Here is a 16,255-nt window from a genome sequence, read left to right on the forward strand (position 1 = left end):
TACCCACCCCACAGCCATCCATCGCTGCATATCCACTGGAGGTCACAGACTGGAGCAATGTGACTTATTTCTTTTGTTTTGTTTTTAGACCAAAACACTTATTTTCAGAGCTACTAGGATTTTGCACTGGCCGGACACGATAAAATAAAAAAGCACTCCCCATCTACAAAATACCAGGTTTTTAAACATTTTGATACACTCGCTCTGTCTGCTGCGAGCTACCATGGTATTTCAAACTCTGATGCTGATTTCACTGCATTATAACAATCTTGTCAACACTGTAACATTTTCTGATTTTCATTTTTCTCGTGTTTATTCCTTTGGAGGAAAGCAAAACTTTTTAACTTTTATTCCTAATAAATTATTTTAAAACATTCCACTTTTTTGTGTCCTGTTTGAGTTTTTCTTGATTTCCTACACAGACTTGCTTTTTTTCATTTAAAACTACTATTTCTAAGGAAAATGATCTTGTATTTCTAGCTCCATTTATTGGCTTGATTTGGCACAAATACATGACAGCAGATGGCCTTTGCTGAGTAAAATTAGTGCGTCTTAACATTTGTCCAGAATTATCATTTGTAATAAACTTCAGTACAAAACAATAAGTAAAAATAAGCCTTTTATAAAATTACTCAATTTTTAAAAAACAAACAAACCCCAATGTTATGTGTAATTCTAGTTTCTTTACTATGATATGCTCTAAAGGAGAACCAGCTTTACTCCACGTTGCTTTAAATTTGCACAAAATCCATAAAAACAGCATTGTGCAAAAGTCTTGAGCCACACATTTCTTTATGTTATTAGGAATGTAAGAATTAGATGCAGTGATGTATTGAAATGTGCAAACATAAAAGGAACAAAAGTACATAAACGGAGTTTGTAGGATCCCAACAAGCTTAAAAATGAATATTTGGTATGACTACCTTTATTCTTCAACACAGTCTAAACTATCTGAGGCAGATGTCTTCTAATTTCTTGAAGTAGTCTTCAGGAATAGTTGTCCAGGCTTCTTGGAGGACATTCAAAGCTCTTCTGCTGTTTGTTCTGTTCTCTGTCAAGACAATCCCACGCTGCTTCAATAATGTTGAGGTCCGGGCTCTGAGAAGGAGAATCCATCAGTGACAAGAATTTTATCCTCCACTTAACCACTTTCCGCTGAATTTTTTAAGGACACACTGCACACCATGCTGAGATATACCCAAGCTTTTTGGGAATCACCTTGTTGGTGAAAATACTATTTTATAACTCAAACTGTGTTGTATTTGGCATTTTTCGTAGACTTGACTAAAGAAATTATGTATTTTTTTAACCTGGCGTCTAGTAACAAAGAAGCTGTTCGTGTAGAAAGAACACTGGTTCATCCCTTGAGAAAGGTGCCTTTTCTGTGTTTGGACGATTGCTGGGTCAGTGGTAAGTGGGTTACAAAAGCATTCCTTCGACAATGGTCAGGTACAAGGACTAGACTGAAAAAGTAGCCAATGTCCAAATAAACCTTGAGAAAACCTGGGAAAAAGATCATCTTAAGAAGGTCTGGAAACAAAATGTAAAGAAATGAGGGTTGGCTCAAGGCACAGTGCTATTTTTATTATTGCTTTAAATGTGCATTTCATTGCCATCAATAATAATAAATTACATTTAACACATTCCTATGAATGTAATAGGCTACTAGATAAATTAGTTGAAATATATGTGTATTGTTTTAAGTCTGTTTTCCTTGTTGAGCTTTTTTATTTCATGCCTGTACACGATACATGAGCAGTAGGGGATGGAGCACAGAGGCATGCAGAGTTTTAATGTGTTTATTAAAAATTAATGTTTTATTTATGTATCCATTATGTGTTCCTTTTTTGATATACTCTCTCTCTGACCGCATTAACGTATACCATCTGGGTTCTGAGTATGGGGGTACATGAGGTTGGAGGAAAAAGGGTAGGGTGGACCTTTTTGTGTCATATTTTGCTCTGTCACTTTTGAGACTAAGCTGATGGTACCTTCTCTTCCTTTTTTCACTTCCTCCTTTTATATAGGCGATAATAAATAATTGATTACAAAAAAAAAATGCATGATTACAAGTCTGAAGTAAAACATTATAAATGTATCTGCTCAGGCTTCTTGCCTCTGTTCCTCTGCATCTCTCTCATAATCTCTGCTGGCTGATTTCTATCTTCCATCATCGCTGCTCCACTGCCTCCCCTCCCCTGCTTCCACCTCCAGCCTCCCAGTGTCTCCCAGTGTCTCAGTGCTGTTGTTTCGCCTCTCTGCTTTCTACTGTCTCGGCGGGTGTTGAAGCCAGTCATGAACACCAAGCCCTCACTGGATGGGAGCTCTGACTTTGTGAAGAACGAGGAGGCTCGGGAGACTCCCCCTATGAGGAGCTACCTCTGGCTCACCATGTTCACCTGTTTCTGTCCTGCGTGGCCCATCAATATTGTGGCGCTGGTTTTCTCTGTCCTGGTAAGTTGCTCGAAGCTGGAAATGCGAGGTTTCTGAATCCTGTCTTTTTTTTTAGTTTAATGAATAGCTGTGGGTTAGAATGCGTAATGTTTTTAAGAGGTATGCTGGCATTAAAAAAACAAAAACAAAAAAACAAATAAATGTAAAAAAAAATCAAAGCATATGTTATCCTGCATAAATGCATATTTTATAGGTAAAAGTACCACTGCTGGGAAAAACTCTACAGACCACGTGGGGTGATTGCAATAGTTATTAAATATGGAGCAAACATAAGTCAAGTGAGAAATTTGCATCTTTACTGTGTAAAGTTATTCCAACCCACTTAACGTTTCTGAGTGGCCTAACATTAACGCTTCTGCTGATGTTTGCTAAGATCAAATATACCTCCTGTTTCTTTCCAAGCATCCAACCACACCCTGGACTGCTTACAGTAATGCTCCATACAACGATGCTATCAGACCAGCATGTGGATAAAGCTCAGGAAAGAACATCCATTACCAGCCAGGGTGGCACAAAGTTGAACAAAGTTGAAGAATAGATAGCAAAGATGCATTTAGACTGATGTCAAGTCTTTGAGTTGTCACATGAGAAGGCGTGAGTGCCAACAGCAGCTGCTGCATTGCTGTAGCCGTGAGTAATAAGATGAGGCATGCAGGCTTAGCAACGTGTGGTTACCACTGCTTAGGACATTGGCTACAATACAAATATGAATTAGAGACAACATGAGAGGCAGGTGCAGATGTAACGCACAAATAATCATTTCCTAAATGTTCGGTGCAGATTCCCATGAAAGCCACGTGCTGTGTGTCACTATGAGGATTATTATTATTGGGAAAGTGGAACTAGTCTTTTCCTCACAGCACATTTGCCCACAAAACATTACACACACAGTGTGAGCATGTACGGTAATGTCCGTAATTGTCCCAAAGGCCCAGAAGAGCTATACCCACGAGGACTATGATGGCTCCAGACGGCTGGGTCGGAAAGCTCTCCACTTGGGGATTGCCTCGTTTGTCATCGGTGCTGTCATCATCACTGCGTACATCATTATACACTTTACCACGGTATGAATGCACCAGATATAAGAGGTGTATAAAAAAGAAAGAGCAAGACATTTCAGCAATCTGTTTTTTTTCCATTACAGCATGGGGTGTGACCTCTTGAGGGGAAAGAGGAGATGGAAGAGGCGAAAAGGTGGAACTGTTACGGCGAGATGAGCACCATGTGGTGGAAAGGAGCTCTGTTTGGCTTCTGTCATCAGCAGCTTTGGAGGTTTTTAAAAGATCTGGTGGACCTAATTTTAATGTACCGTACATCCTGGCTGAAGCTATTATGTAAATGATATTGCAATTGCATTTTCACAGGCTATGTGAATGTAAGGTAAAAGAGGAGCCTTTGCTGTACTACCAGTGAGCAGGGTTTTTTTTAACTAAAGGGCTAAATTATGAACCGCTATCAGATAACATCTGCTTGATAACATAAACAGAAAACATCTTATTGTTTGAAGAAGCCACTGATAATTCTTAACTTGTGTTTGCAATCTTACTGTACATGATGTGAGGTGACAAATACAACATTAAACGTTTTGTTCACAAAAAATGGCCAATTACACAAAATAGAAATGACACAATATTCATATTTCCTGTCATGCAGAATAAAAACGAGTTTAGAAGTGCTGATGGCAAAGCTTAAACCTATACCAAAATGTATATTTCAAACAGGGACTCAACTCATGTGATCTCCTTACAATCAATAGTATGATTATGATCTGGCGACAATATTGCCACACTATAGTAGGTTAATTTCACAATACTCAGTCCACTTTGCCTTTTGGCCTCATTTCACCTTCTTTGACACCTGCTGCAAGCTGTTGACTACGTGTATGAGTAGTTGTAATCTGAGAGGTTACATTAACGCTATTACAGGGCTAAAAATACAGCATGCAATTTTTACAGTTTAATCACTGTGCTAATTAAAAAGAAAATAAAAGTCTAATCACCAGCTTATAGTAGTGAAACTGCTGGCACATTGCCGTGAACCCAGAAGTATCTTAATGAAGAGGTTTTCATTGTGATCTGTGTTAACCTCTGATTTTGGCATTTTCCATCGGCAGAACCTCATAAAACATGAGTGCCATGCTTCTCGGCTGATCGTAAACTCTGTACAGCACTGGAAGAAGGTCATCTCGACTTGGTTTTCCCTTTGAAGTCCCTTTTCCAAATCCATATAAATCCCCAAGAGAGAAAAGAAGGAACTACATCTCTAATTGTAAACCTTGGCTGGTGAAAATGAACCATAGCTAAAATCTTTTGAATGATTTTGATTTTTGTGCTTTGGACCAAGTTTCCAATGCTGCAACACTGGAAAGTAATCTGTTTGCACATGAAGCACTGAAATTTTATAGAGAATATCCCTGGAAATACAATAAGCTGCTGATTTTTTTTTCTCCAACACAGTCTAAAATAAAAATGACCACTGTGGAAACGACTGCTAATGTTAATGCTTTTGTTTAAGATTTTCTTTTTGAATCTTAAAACTGTAACATTGTGACCCACTGAATTTTATTTCAAATAAAATGTCAGGATGTTTAAATGTATTATGCTACATTTGGATTCTTTTCAAAACATCTATCAAATATTCATTTTTTGGAATTGCATTAAAAACAGGACATCATATTGCTTCAGGGAACAAACTGATACACGTTAAAATGCATGCTGTCAATTGTATTTACATGTACAGTAGTTCTCTCTCTGCTAATCCAGACAGAAAAAAAGAGATGAATTTTATTAAAAACTGATGACCCTGTGTTGTTTTTATTTTGAGTGCATACAGTAACACCCGGATATATGGATTACATGAAACTGGAGAGGTGTGAGAATGTCTCAGAAGAATCAGATGTGAGTGCTGAGCTGCAGAAACCTATGGATCTGTGATCGTAACACAGAAAAGCTGGCAGTACGTCAGTAAAGAACAGGCGATAATTCTTTTATTTAGCAGGGATAATGCACATTAATTAACATGAGCACTTAGATCCATCATTTAAAAATTCGATATTTAACCATATAAATAATTTTAATCTCCACTTCCTGGCAGGATGTTAGCAGTTATAAACATGCAAATTAACAAAATTTGACTCTATTTACAATTTTTTTCCTGTATAACTAAATCCAGAATAAAATTTTAAATCCTTTTCGCCACATATAAGGTATTGAATCATTAGAACCCATCTTTACTGTATCACTCCAAAAGAACAATTTGCCCCAAGACTGTGGGCTTACCTGTGGCTCCTATGGGTATTTAAAAGTAGACTGGGAGGCAGAGCCTTCAGTTTCCAGCCTCCTGGTCTGTGGAATCAGCTCCCACTTTGGATTCAGGAGACAAACACCCTCTCTACTTTTAAGATTGGCTTAAAACTTTCCTTTTTGATAAAGTTTAGAGTTAGGGCTGGATCAGGTGACTCTGAACCCTCTCAGTTACGTTGCAATTGCCCAAGGCTGCTGGTACATCCCATGATGTACTGAGTATTTAATCTTCACTCACCTCTTTTCAAGCTCTGTGTCTCCGCAATTAATCAATATTTATTATTAATCTCTCCCACAGTGTGTCTTTTGTCCTGTTTCCGTCCCGTTCGCCTCAACCGGCCATGGCAGAGCTCTGTCCCTCCCTGCTGGAGGTTTCTTCCTGATTAAAGCGTTTTTTTCTCCCCACTGTCACCAAGTGTTTGCTAATAGAGGTTTTTTTTTTTTATGGTTTTGGATTTCTCCGTATTAGTTTCTGATATAAGCGCCTTGGGGTGACTGTTTGGCACTATATGAATAAAACTGAACTGACGATAAAACATGCAGAAAAGTGGAAATAGGCACATATAGTTCGAGTCCAAAAAATTCAGTTTTAATACATACACTATGTTTGCATTTTCTTCTAAATGCATTCGAAACCTTTAAAACCTTAAAAACTGTGACTATATTTAAAAAAAAATCGTACTTGAACGCGGATGATAACGTCCAAGTCTCTTTTTCTTTGGGCATTTCAATGATTTCAAGAAGCCGCGGGACACGACCTATAAAAAGATGAGTCCGCCGCAGTAAACGAGAAGGTCTTGTCAGTGACGACAGGGCAGCAAACAGTTAAACTGCCTTTGAAAACGAGCACAGGAGGCGGAAGAGGTGTGTTTTCAACGCCAGACGCTGAAGTTTCCGCTCAACGGCGAAAGTCATCAGAGTACGGCTGACTAAGGCGGAATAAAACTAAAATCAGGGCAGCGGAAGGTAAAAAACGAAAGAAAGAAGGGCCAGGAGAAAACTTGACTGCTGTTTTGTATTAGTCCGCGGGGACGGAGGACGCCGCTCGGCTCTGCTGTTTACAGGCAGAGGAAAACTTTCAGGAGACGGAAAAAGCAACGATAAGGACACAAGAATAAAAACACCCCGACCAAGGTGCTCATCCTGCAGGAAGCCGAGGCGCCACTGGGAGGGTTTATTTTGGTGGGTTATTTGTAGTTGTTAGCTGGCAATCATTGCTGCTGCTGTTGTTATTAGTGGATACGTGAATTGTATCGCGAAGGGCCCCTGGTGGTCATTGTAGGGACCACTGCGGGGCTCCCGGTAGACTCTGCTGACTTGATGTTGTCTCTTGCAGTGTGTGAAGCGATCAGGATGGGGAACAGCAGCAGTGACCGATCCAGTGGAAGTCATGGTGAGAGGTCGTACAGAGAGGGACATCATGGAGGGAAGGAGGCTCGTTCTAACATCATGATGGACAGCGCAGATGATGCAGACCTTTACCAGAGAGAAGATCAAAAGGTATTAGAGCAAGTTTACACCATGAACTCTTAAATAAAGCTTTCTGTTCTGTCCCATTGCACTGGATAGCAAGTGACATGCAGGCTTTTGGAAGTAAATTTGTTGTTAAATGAGTTGGAACCAATTATTGTACAATTAACCAATTTCCCCCCCAACCACAACTGGTCGCCGTGGATGGCGGCCAGTCCCTGAGCCTGGCTGTTCCTTTGAGGCTTCTTCCTGTTAAAAGGGAGTTATGTCACCAAGTGCTCGCTCAGAGCAGGATTGTGTGATTGCTGGGATATTCTCTCTATTGTATGCTCCTTACCTGATGATATAAAGCACCTTGTAACAGGTAGCTGTTGTTGTGAATTGACACTATATAAATAAAATTGGATCAATACCTCTTATATATGGTTTTAAAGAGGTAAAAGAGGGGCCTAAACTAGAATTATTAACCAGAAGCTTTTATTTTTACGACTGATCAGAGTGCAGTGTAATGGAGAACAAGAGGCAGGATTAACCAGTTTAATTAATGCTGAGGCAACATGTTGACACTACCTCGGAGGAGGGAGAGCAATCCAAAGAGCTTAGTGTCTTGTAAAATAGTTGGTGCAAAGTGTCAGTAATGTGTCAAAATGGTCAAATGTGGTCTGTTCAGGATGTGCAAACTGTGTGTAATGGATGTAAGGAAGGCTATATATTCTGTTAGTGATGTGTACACAAGTCAAATGTTAAAACAAAGATTTGTCCAACAGTTTGTTTTATCAATGTCAAATTCCTGATAAAGGTGAATTAAGTCTTTTTGTATCTAATTGGAGAGTAACATCAAAGAGCATCATAAGCTAAAGCTATGTTTTAGAGGTTACACATACAAAAAGCACTTTTCTGTATCCTTTAGTGTTTTTCTAAGTTTGCCATTCAGTCTGGAGAAAGACTACAGGCGCTCTTGCTAACAGGGCAGTAATGCAGTGATATCATGCTTCTCAGTCTCCACAGGAGTTACAGGAGTTTCTGGCCTGGCAGCAGGACCTGGAGAGCGACGCTAAAAATCTAGCGCAGGCCAGACCGACTGTGTTCAGATGGGCGGGTGCAGCGAAAGACGTCTTTGTGTCCGGCTCTTTTAACAACTGGTCTACCAAGATCCCACTCAACAAAAGGTAGTTTGAGTCAGGGGAAAGCAGCCTCAGAGATGCTTCACTGTTTAAACTTATTAAAAAGTAACAAGCGGTTGTTTCTCAAACCCAGTCGGAATAACTTTGTGGCTATTGTGGACTTGCCTGAGGGAGAGCACCAATACAAGTTCTGTGTGGATGGTCAGTGGATCTTGGATCCGGCTGGGGTGAGTGGAGGTTTTACATTTTGGGGTCACTAGTTTACTCTTATTAGTGGTTTACACTTAGAAGTGTGTATCATTACCTTTTTAAAATGTTTTAATTTTTTTATGCTCTCACACAGGCCGTGGTAACGTCTAAAACTGGAACAGTCAATAATGTCATACAGGTGAAAACAACAGACTTTGAAGTCTTTGATGCCCTCAGGATTGACTCTCAGGACTCGGCTGACGTCTCGGGTATGGAAACTTGTTAATTTGTAACTCAAAAACTTTGAGGTGGTTCTGTAACTCCAAAGCATGTTCAGACTTGGGCCATATTGATTTGTATGCTCACAATTTTGGATATTTGGCTGATTATTGCTTTGATGATTGTACCCTTAGCAGCCAGCTTGTTACGTAGGTACACCCATTCAGCCTGTTGTTAACACAAATATCAATCACATGGTAACGACATGGTACATTTGGGCATGAAGCTGAAGTTCAAACAAAAATGCAGAATGGAGAATAAAAGTGATTTTAAGTGACTTTGGCGTGGTTGTTGGCCGCACACTGGTCTGAGTATTCTAGAAATGGCTGATCTGCTGGGATTTTTTTTTCCCCCCACAAAACCATCTGTAGTGTCTCTAGCTAATGGAGTGGGTGGGACAAAATATCCAGTGAGCGGCTTTTCTCTGGGAGAAAATGCCTTATTGATGTGAAGTCAGATGGACTACAGCAGCAGAAGACCACACCGAGCTAAGAACAGGAAACTGAAGCTATAATTTCTGTGGGCTCCCGACTATGTAAACAACATAATCCTCGTATCAGTTCAGGCTGCTGATGGTGTATTAGCGTGAGCAACACCAGTCTACCCTGAATATTGCTGATGTTTGAGATGACTCGAGTTATCTCAAACTGGTTTTTGTTTGTTTTGTTTTTTAACATGACGGTTGGTTCACTGCTCTCAAATGGCCATTGTCAGTCCAAAGAGGACTTTGGGATGTGGTGCAACACAAGAATTCATATCATGAGTGTGCAGCTGTCAAATCTACAGCAACTGTGATGATGTCATATCAATATCAAATTAATATACTAAATCTGAGGAATGTTTCGGCACCTTGTTGAGTCTATGCAGCAAAGAATTACAGCAATTATGCAGGCAACAGGGGTACTAGCAGTTTTTACCCAATAATGTGGCTGCTGACTGTAGATGAATGATTGGAATCGAGTCCAAACTTTATGCTGCCTGATTAATAAAGATTATTGATGGAAAAGCCTTTGAATCGATTGTCCCAGAAAATGATGGTCTACATGCGCCGAAACAGCTAAAATATGCAGAGTGCAGCTGCAGCATTTTGGAGGAGTCTGGTTTTTATTTCAATATTGCATATTGTTTTTTTGTTTGTTTTCACTGGTGTTTGTTTACAAAGGGTCCTTGAATAATTCTGTCTGCTGTATCTCTCTGTAAAGCTTTATTAAGGCGAAGTTATTTATTTGTTTACATTTGATCACTCTTTCCCAGACTTGTCCAGTTCTCCTCCTGGCCCCTACCTACAGGACGCATATGTAACCAAGCCAGATGACAAACTCAAACATCCTCCTTTCTTACCTCCTCACCTGCTGCAAGTGCTGCTCAACAAGGACACTGGTATTTCTGTAAGTCCAGGCTTTGAGTTGTTATATACATTTAATTATATAATTATTTATATGCATATGTTTAATTTTACGTTTGATTCATCCTGCTGTGAATTTTCCACAGTGTGACCCGACACTGCTTCCAGAGCCTAACCATGTGATGCTAAATCACCTGTATGCCCTCTCCATCAAGGTAACAAATTGAATAGATCTTTTTTATTTTTTAATTTTTAATTTTTGCCCAAATTGTTAATGCTGTAGTTCAGATTGTGATTGTCAGTTCTCACGGTGCTGTGTCAAAATGTCATGTGATTGTGGGTTGCTTTCTGTTTGTTTTTAAAGGACGGGGTGATGGTTCTCAGTGCAACACACCGATACAAGAAAAAGTACGTGACCACTCTTCTGTACAAGCCAATATAATCCACGGAGGTGCGCTCCCTCCTCCTCTTTTGAAATCGATCTGTTGGTGTACACAGCTGCTATCTGGACTGCTTTGCTGAAACTGGACCTAAAGTATCTTCCTGATATCGGTTTAAAACATTTGGTAAAGTTATTGATTTTGAACTGTTCTATGATCTCAGAATTTGAAAATGTTGAAATGTTCAATGTTTGCAAATACGTGTTATGTTATGAGCAGGCCGGTGTTTTAAAAGACTTCATTCCAACTTCACCCTGATTAATTAATACAAGTGTGGTTGCTGGAGACCAAAATGATGAGGACGGGGGAGATCTGTAATCGTTCAACTCTGACGCCAAGCCTCAATTTTGACATTTGAATTGAAGTGACCTGGAATTGCCTGAAACTGAGACTTGAAAAATGTTAGTTTTACTAACCAGGAGGCTAGCACAGCTGCATCGGCTCTCCTTACACGAGGAAATGGACACAAAGACACTAAGAGGTGGAAAAAATGTAACATGTAATGAATTTCATATGATTCCTCTGTTGTTTTTTGTTTTTCTTTTCTAAAAATACAATGTTTTTCAGATGACACATTATAAATCAGAAATAGAATGAAATTTTCATAAAAAAATGATGACTGCAAAAATCCATTAGTGCTATGAGTTTTTGTGTTTGTGCGTGGGTTTTTATTTTTTGAGGTTGTATGATTCTGTGCACACACTGGGCTTTAGAAACCAGGTTCTTGTTTTTGTCGTGAATTGCACGAGTACACTTATTTTTTTAGTTCAGCATGAGATGAGCATCAGTGTCCACCTGTGCAGCTGTTCTTATTTATTTTTTTATTTTTTTTGAATGATGCAATTTGTAAATGAATATACTAAAACGGCTGTAGTCAACATACTCAACAGTATGTTGACTCTAAGCATAAGCATTCACTGCACCTACTGTATCTACATCCAGGTAAAGATTCACATAATCAAATTGTTTTTAAATGGACACGATGAAAAGCAAAACCTGGAAATGGTTCAATTACATATTTTCAGTCTTTTTTTTTTTTTCCTGTTGTTTGTGCCCATAAAGAAACAAGTTTAGCAGAGTGAAAATCAGGTAAGGGAAGCATGACAGATGTTTACTTCTGTTGCACAAACATGTAGGTAAAGGACATAAATAACATGAACATATTACAGAATGTTATATTTCTATATTTCTAATCAACTTGGTAGCTCTTGACACTTGACGGAGAACAAATTTTGGGGTCAACTTGAAAGAAAGGCACATGTGAAATGTAAAAGAGCAAATATGACATGATATTTAGGTGCAAACTGTTATGCAGCATTTAGAATCCCCATATAGCGGTATCATTTCCTGTAATATGCCAATACAAGGAATTTATTCCGCTCCCCTCCAATCATGGACCATCTTCTAATTCAGTGAATGATGGTCAGCTTATCATTGATCTTTCCACTCAAATGTGGCTGTTCTTCTCTGTCACCCAATTGCAGAAGCTGCTTCATCAGCTGCAAAGCAAACAAACCCTCTACAGCCTTCCTACTGCAGGATGTCACTGACAGTAGCCTTGGTGCATAACCGCAAGTTGTAATAAGAGGCTGCAGACCTCAGATTTTTAGGGACTTCTGGTGTAGACGATCAGGCATGCGTTTATGAGTATTTTATTTAGTTAGCAGTAGTTTTCAAGTTGGAACAGTGGTGGTATAATGGTGGAGTAATGAAAAGCTGAAACAGAAAGGGATTTGGGTCATCCCACTAACACTGTCATCTTTACTCTCATGGAGTTATGTGCACTGTCGATGACTTTTACAGCTGGGTGGAGATGTTGGTCCTCTTGAGGTCTTTATAGATTTGAATTGAATCCTGTCTATAATCTATGTGTGATCTACAGACACAGCAACGAAACTGAACTTTTGAAACGAGGTTAAACAACCAAAGGCTTCCTGCTTTAAATTAAGGAGGCTGGTTTAGTTGATCACAATAGCAACCTAGTAGTTTCAGGGCTTTGTGGAGGCTGATCACTGAAGTTTAGGAAAATTACCGATGTCTCATGTCAACTATATAGGATCACCACAATTTACAGGCAATTTTAAGTTTTGAAAAGCCCCGTGTGTGTGTGTGTGTGTGTGTGTGTGTGTGTGTGTGTGTGTGTGTGTGTGTTACTGGGGATATTTTGTCACTCCAATGATAAACTGTGTCACATTTAGTCCTGGACAAGTAAAGAAGGAAACATGAAATACAAACATGATGGTCGTGAAAATTAATATTTGTGATGGAAAAAAGCTATGAAGGCCATGTTCTGTGCAAAAATACTTTTCAAATTATATTGTTACTGTAGTCAAATGAACAAGTTGTAATCCACCATCACTTAAATAAGAAAGTAAATCAACAAAGAAACTTTTAAATAACCAGTTCTTAATTCAGTTTTTGGTTGATTCTCGGGTTTTACTGTGCTGTGTTAAATGACTGGGTTTCGTTAGGGTTTATAATCAATTCAATTCAAACTTTTATTCATATAAATCTAATTGACAGCAGTAGATGTCAAGGTACAGTATGTGATATAGACCCTACAGTATTAGGGTTAGTAATCAAATGATACCCTATGAGCAAGCACTTGGCAACAGTGGGGGGAATCTCCCTTTCAACAGGAAGCAACCTCTGGTAGGGTCGTTATTTGCCATGACTGGTTTGGGGGTAAGGATAAAGGGAAGAGAGCATAGAGACAGAACAAAAAGCACAGCGTGGGAGATAAAAGATAAAGGTTAATGACACGCAGTAGTAGTATAAGCACATTGGAAGTACTCACTGCATCATCACAAGTCCATCAGCAGCTTGAGCCTTTAGTATCGAAAGGGAAAGTTTTAAACTCAAAGTTAAAATTAAATAGATGGTGGGAAGAAAGGGAGATAGGAAACTAGTAAGTGAATTGGAAATGAAGGGAGGGAGCCTGAGAGGGAGAAAAGGAGAGAAGGTAGGAAGATAGAGTGGGAAGATGCTGTGAAGAAAGGGAAATAGGGAGGGATTAAGGAACTGAAGGACAGAGGAAAAAAGGCATAAAGATTGGAGGAAAGAGGGAAAAGAGTAGGAGGAAGATAGAGATATAGGAAGGGAGGAAAGAGATAACACATGAGTATAGGTAGGAGGGAGGAGAGAACGAGGAAGATATGGAGCAAAGGAAGGGAGACAAGGGAGGAGGATCAAGGGAGAGGTAAATACAGGGAGGGGATAGGATGGAGGGAGGAATAAATGAAGGTAAATAGGGATGGAGAAATTGGAGGAAGTGGGTGAGGGGTAAATACAGGGAGGAAGTAAGGAGATAGAGATGGAGGGAGGGTGGGAGAAATTAAGGCACATACGGGTACATACTAATAGAGAGAGAGGGAGGGAAGACAAATAAAGGGAGGGAGGGAGTGTGTGTGTACTGTGTGTTACGCACTGATCAATAATCAGTCATTTGTTCCATTATAAGTGGTCACACTAATGGAAGCAGAGCAGCTGCAGACAGTCTGACTGTAAACTGATTACATTTCATATTGAAATGTCTTCACAGACTGAGATTCAGTCAGAGTCTGAACTTCAACATCTTTTTCACTGAAAGTCACCTAAATCAGTCCCACTGGCTCGACCCAGAACCGGAATCACTTAAAGATGTCACAGGTTCTGTAAAGGATCTGCAAACCGTGCCCAGGTCTGCTTGCATGGTGGAGTCGGACGTAAGTCGGACACAAGACTCAGAGCTTAGTTTTAAACTCAGTTTGTTGAACAAGCTGCCTGGTGTAGGGTCCCAGTGGTCTTAAGACCATAACCCAATATTCTTCTCTTTGTTTGAGGTGTGCAAATTTATCTCCACCCCTGCACTGAGACTAATAGATTTACCTGCTGACACTTGTAGTGTTCAGTCCTCAGTCTACTTGCAATCACACCTACAGAGAAAAAAAAGTTAGATTTTTCTCTATGCAGGTGTGAAAAACACACACCTTTAAAGGTGTTTTTATTGATTAAAAACACCTTTAAAAGTTTCTCACAATAATTGAACTTACCACAGCAAAAATTGTCTTTAGGCCAGTGGAGCCAGGTTTCTGGTTTGGGAGCAGACAATTAATGCCTGACTAGTTTGTGCCGTTCTGAAGCTGAATCCTGGGGGTTCCAGTATAAAAAGATTGGGATCCCAATCTTTTTGTACTATTGTTAACTATTGTTAATCAGAACAGTTTTCTTCTCTCAAGTCACAAAAGTTGGTGATGAGCCAGACTGAACATATATCTCCTCTGATGTCTATAGTTTGGATTCAGAAGTCCTGATCAGAATCCCACAAGGGATGCTCTTAATGAGCCATAAGAAACGAAAACCCTCTGCGTGCGTGTTGCGGACAGCCATTTTTCTGAAGATGAAAGTGTGCAATTATCCTTCATCATACTTCGAACTCATCAGATTTAAAAAGTTAAGGACACTGATAAAACGCTGTCTCTAATATGTGTTGATTTTTACTGTGTAGTTGTTCATGTCATGTATCACCCCCAGTACAGCACCACAAAAGCACAGTGCTGTATGCTCACACATGCTGGAGCTAATCATCTCTACAGGAGGCGGTGCCTGATAACGCTCTCGCTGATCATACCTGTGTTTCCTCTCAGATGACTCTCTCCATGTACAGATGCTCAGTCAACTTGGTGAAGCCCTGAAAACACCTGTGTATTATATTTGTAGGCATAAAAGACATTTTATAACATAACAAATACGTTAATATAAAAAAAAACTTGTGTCACCAGTCACTGAACTTCTGTCCCTTAAAGTGTGCAATGAGTACAGATAGATGAATGAGACACTCCGTAAATAGTCAGCAAGTGTCTTCTGTCACATTTCAACTACAGCACAACATGGAGACGTTTCTAGGTAAAGTTCTGAAACACGGAGAGCAGCAGCATTTCAGTCTTGGTGGTTCCAAATAAAGACCAAAAAAGTGCACTGAACAGAAAACCCCCACAGATTTACCAAAGTTATCTTCAATCCAAAGTAATGTGATGTTAAAGATGAATTGCACAAGGCACATTCAAATAATATTAAGAAATCACACAAGTCCTTTGTTCCGAGAGTTCGTTGCAAGGATGTGTCAGAGTATTAGTAACAGATTCAGAGAGTGGGACTCAGAGGCTAAGACGACCAAGAACCACTTACAAAGCATGGGAGGGGACAAAAACTAGTGGGCGGGGTATGGTCACATGGAAGTGTTGGTGACAAGAAGAGATTAAGCATCTGAAAGACAACAATGAGCTGATAAGTTCAAAGACCAAGGCATATTGTGGCAAAACAAAAGTTTCACAGGGCCAGCATCAAGCATGCTGGGGGAAATTGTCTTCAGATTTACTTGATTAACCAAGATACAATTCAGCAGGATGAACAGGCATTGTTTCAGTAACAAAGTCATGTTAATTAATGAGACACACAATGTGTAAGGATCAAAGAAGCTTCATTTCAAAGAACTCCTGTTGCTTTAAAAATACATTTTTGATATGCTGTCATGTTATGAACTATAGTTTTCTGGGTTTTTTTTACTAGCTGACATTTAAAATTGCAGATTCCAGTCCTATTTTGTCACAATCAGCTGCGTAGCATGAAGATAGTTTTATTGTGGTGCCAAATGCAGAACACAGCAGACAGAAG

At 39.5% G+C, this 16,255-nt stretch overlaps 2 protein-coding genes across 3 annotated transcripts; both read left to right on the plus strand.

Annotated features, from left to right (window-relative positions):
* The first annotated feature begins 2,110 nt into the window (after window positions 1–2,110).
* Window positions 2,111–5,259, plus strand: LOC146696350 (transmembrane protein 233-like). Of its 2 annotated transcripts, XR_014923090.1 has the most exons (4): window positions 2,111–2,454; window positions 3,384–3,518; window positions 3,599–3,726; window positions 4,568–5,259. XR_014923090.1 is itself a non-coding variant. In XM_085474098.1 (3 exons), exons 1-3 carry the CDS (start codon window positions 2,296–2,298, stop codon window positions 3,608–3,610), a joined length of 306 nt encoding a protein of 101 aa, XP_085330224.1. In that variant the 5' UTR covers window positions 2,111–2,295; the 3' UTR covers window positions 3,611–5,259. The 2 variants fall into 2 exon arrangements, 1 of the variants encoding a protein (XP_085330224.1); XM_085474098.1 differs by having other exon boundaries at window positions 3,599–5,259.
* Window positions 5,260–6,633: 1,374 nt separating this feature from the next.
* Window positions 6,634–11,233, plus strand: prkab1b (protein kinase, AMP-activated, beta 1 non-catalytic subunit, b). The gene is made up of 8 exons (XM_085474460.1): window positions 6,634–6,938; window positions 7,093–7,256; window positions 8,226–8,395; window positions 8,484–8,577; window positions 8,694–8,808; window positions 10,073–10,206; window positions 10,310–10,378; window positions 10,528–11,233. The coding sequence occupies exons 2-8, from the start codon at window positions 7,110–7,112 to the stop codon at window positions 10,603–10,605; spliced, it is 807 nt and encodes a 268-aa protein (XP_085330586.1). The 5' UTR covers window positions 6,634–6,938; window positions 7,093–7,109; the 3' UTR covers window positions 10,606–11,233.
* Window positions 11,234–16,255: the final 5,022 nt, after the last annotated feature.

The sequence above is a fragment of the Copadichromis virginalis genome, linkage group LG12 (assembly GCF_057382275.1).
Source record: "Copadichromis virginalis isolate Kocher_CV1m ecotype Utaka linkage group LG12, C_Virginalis_male_GT1.1, whole genome shotgun sequence".
Lineage (NCBI taxonomy): Eukaryota > Metazoa > Chordata > Actinopteri > Cichliformes > Cichlidae > Copadichromis > Copadichromis virginalis.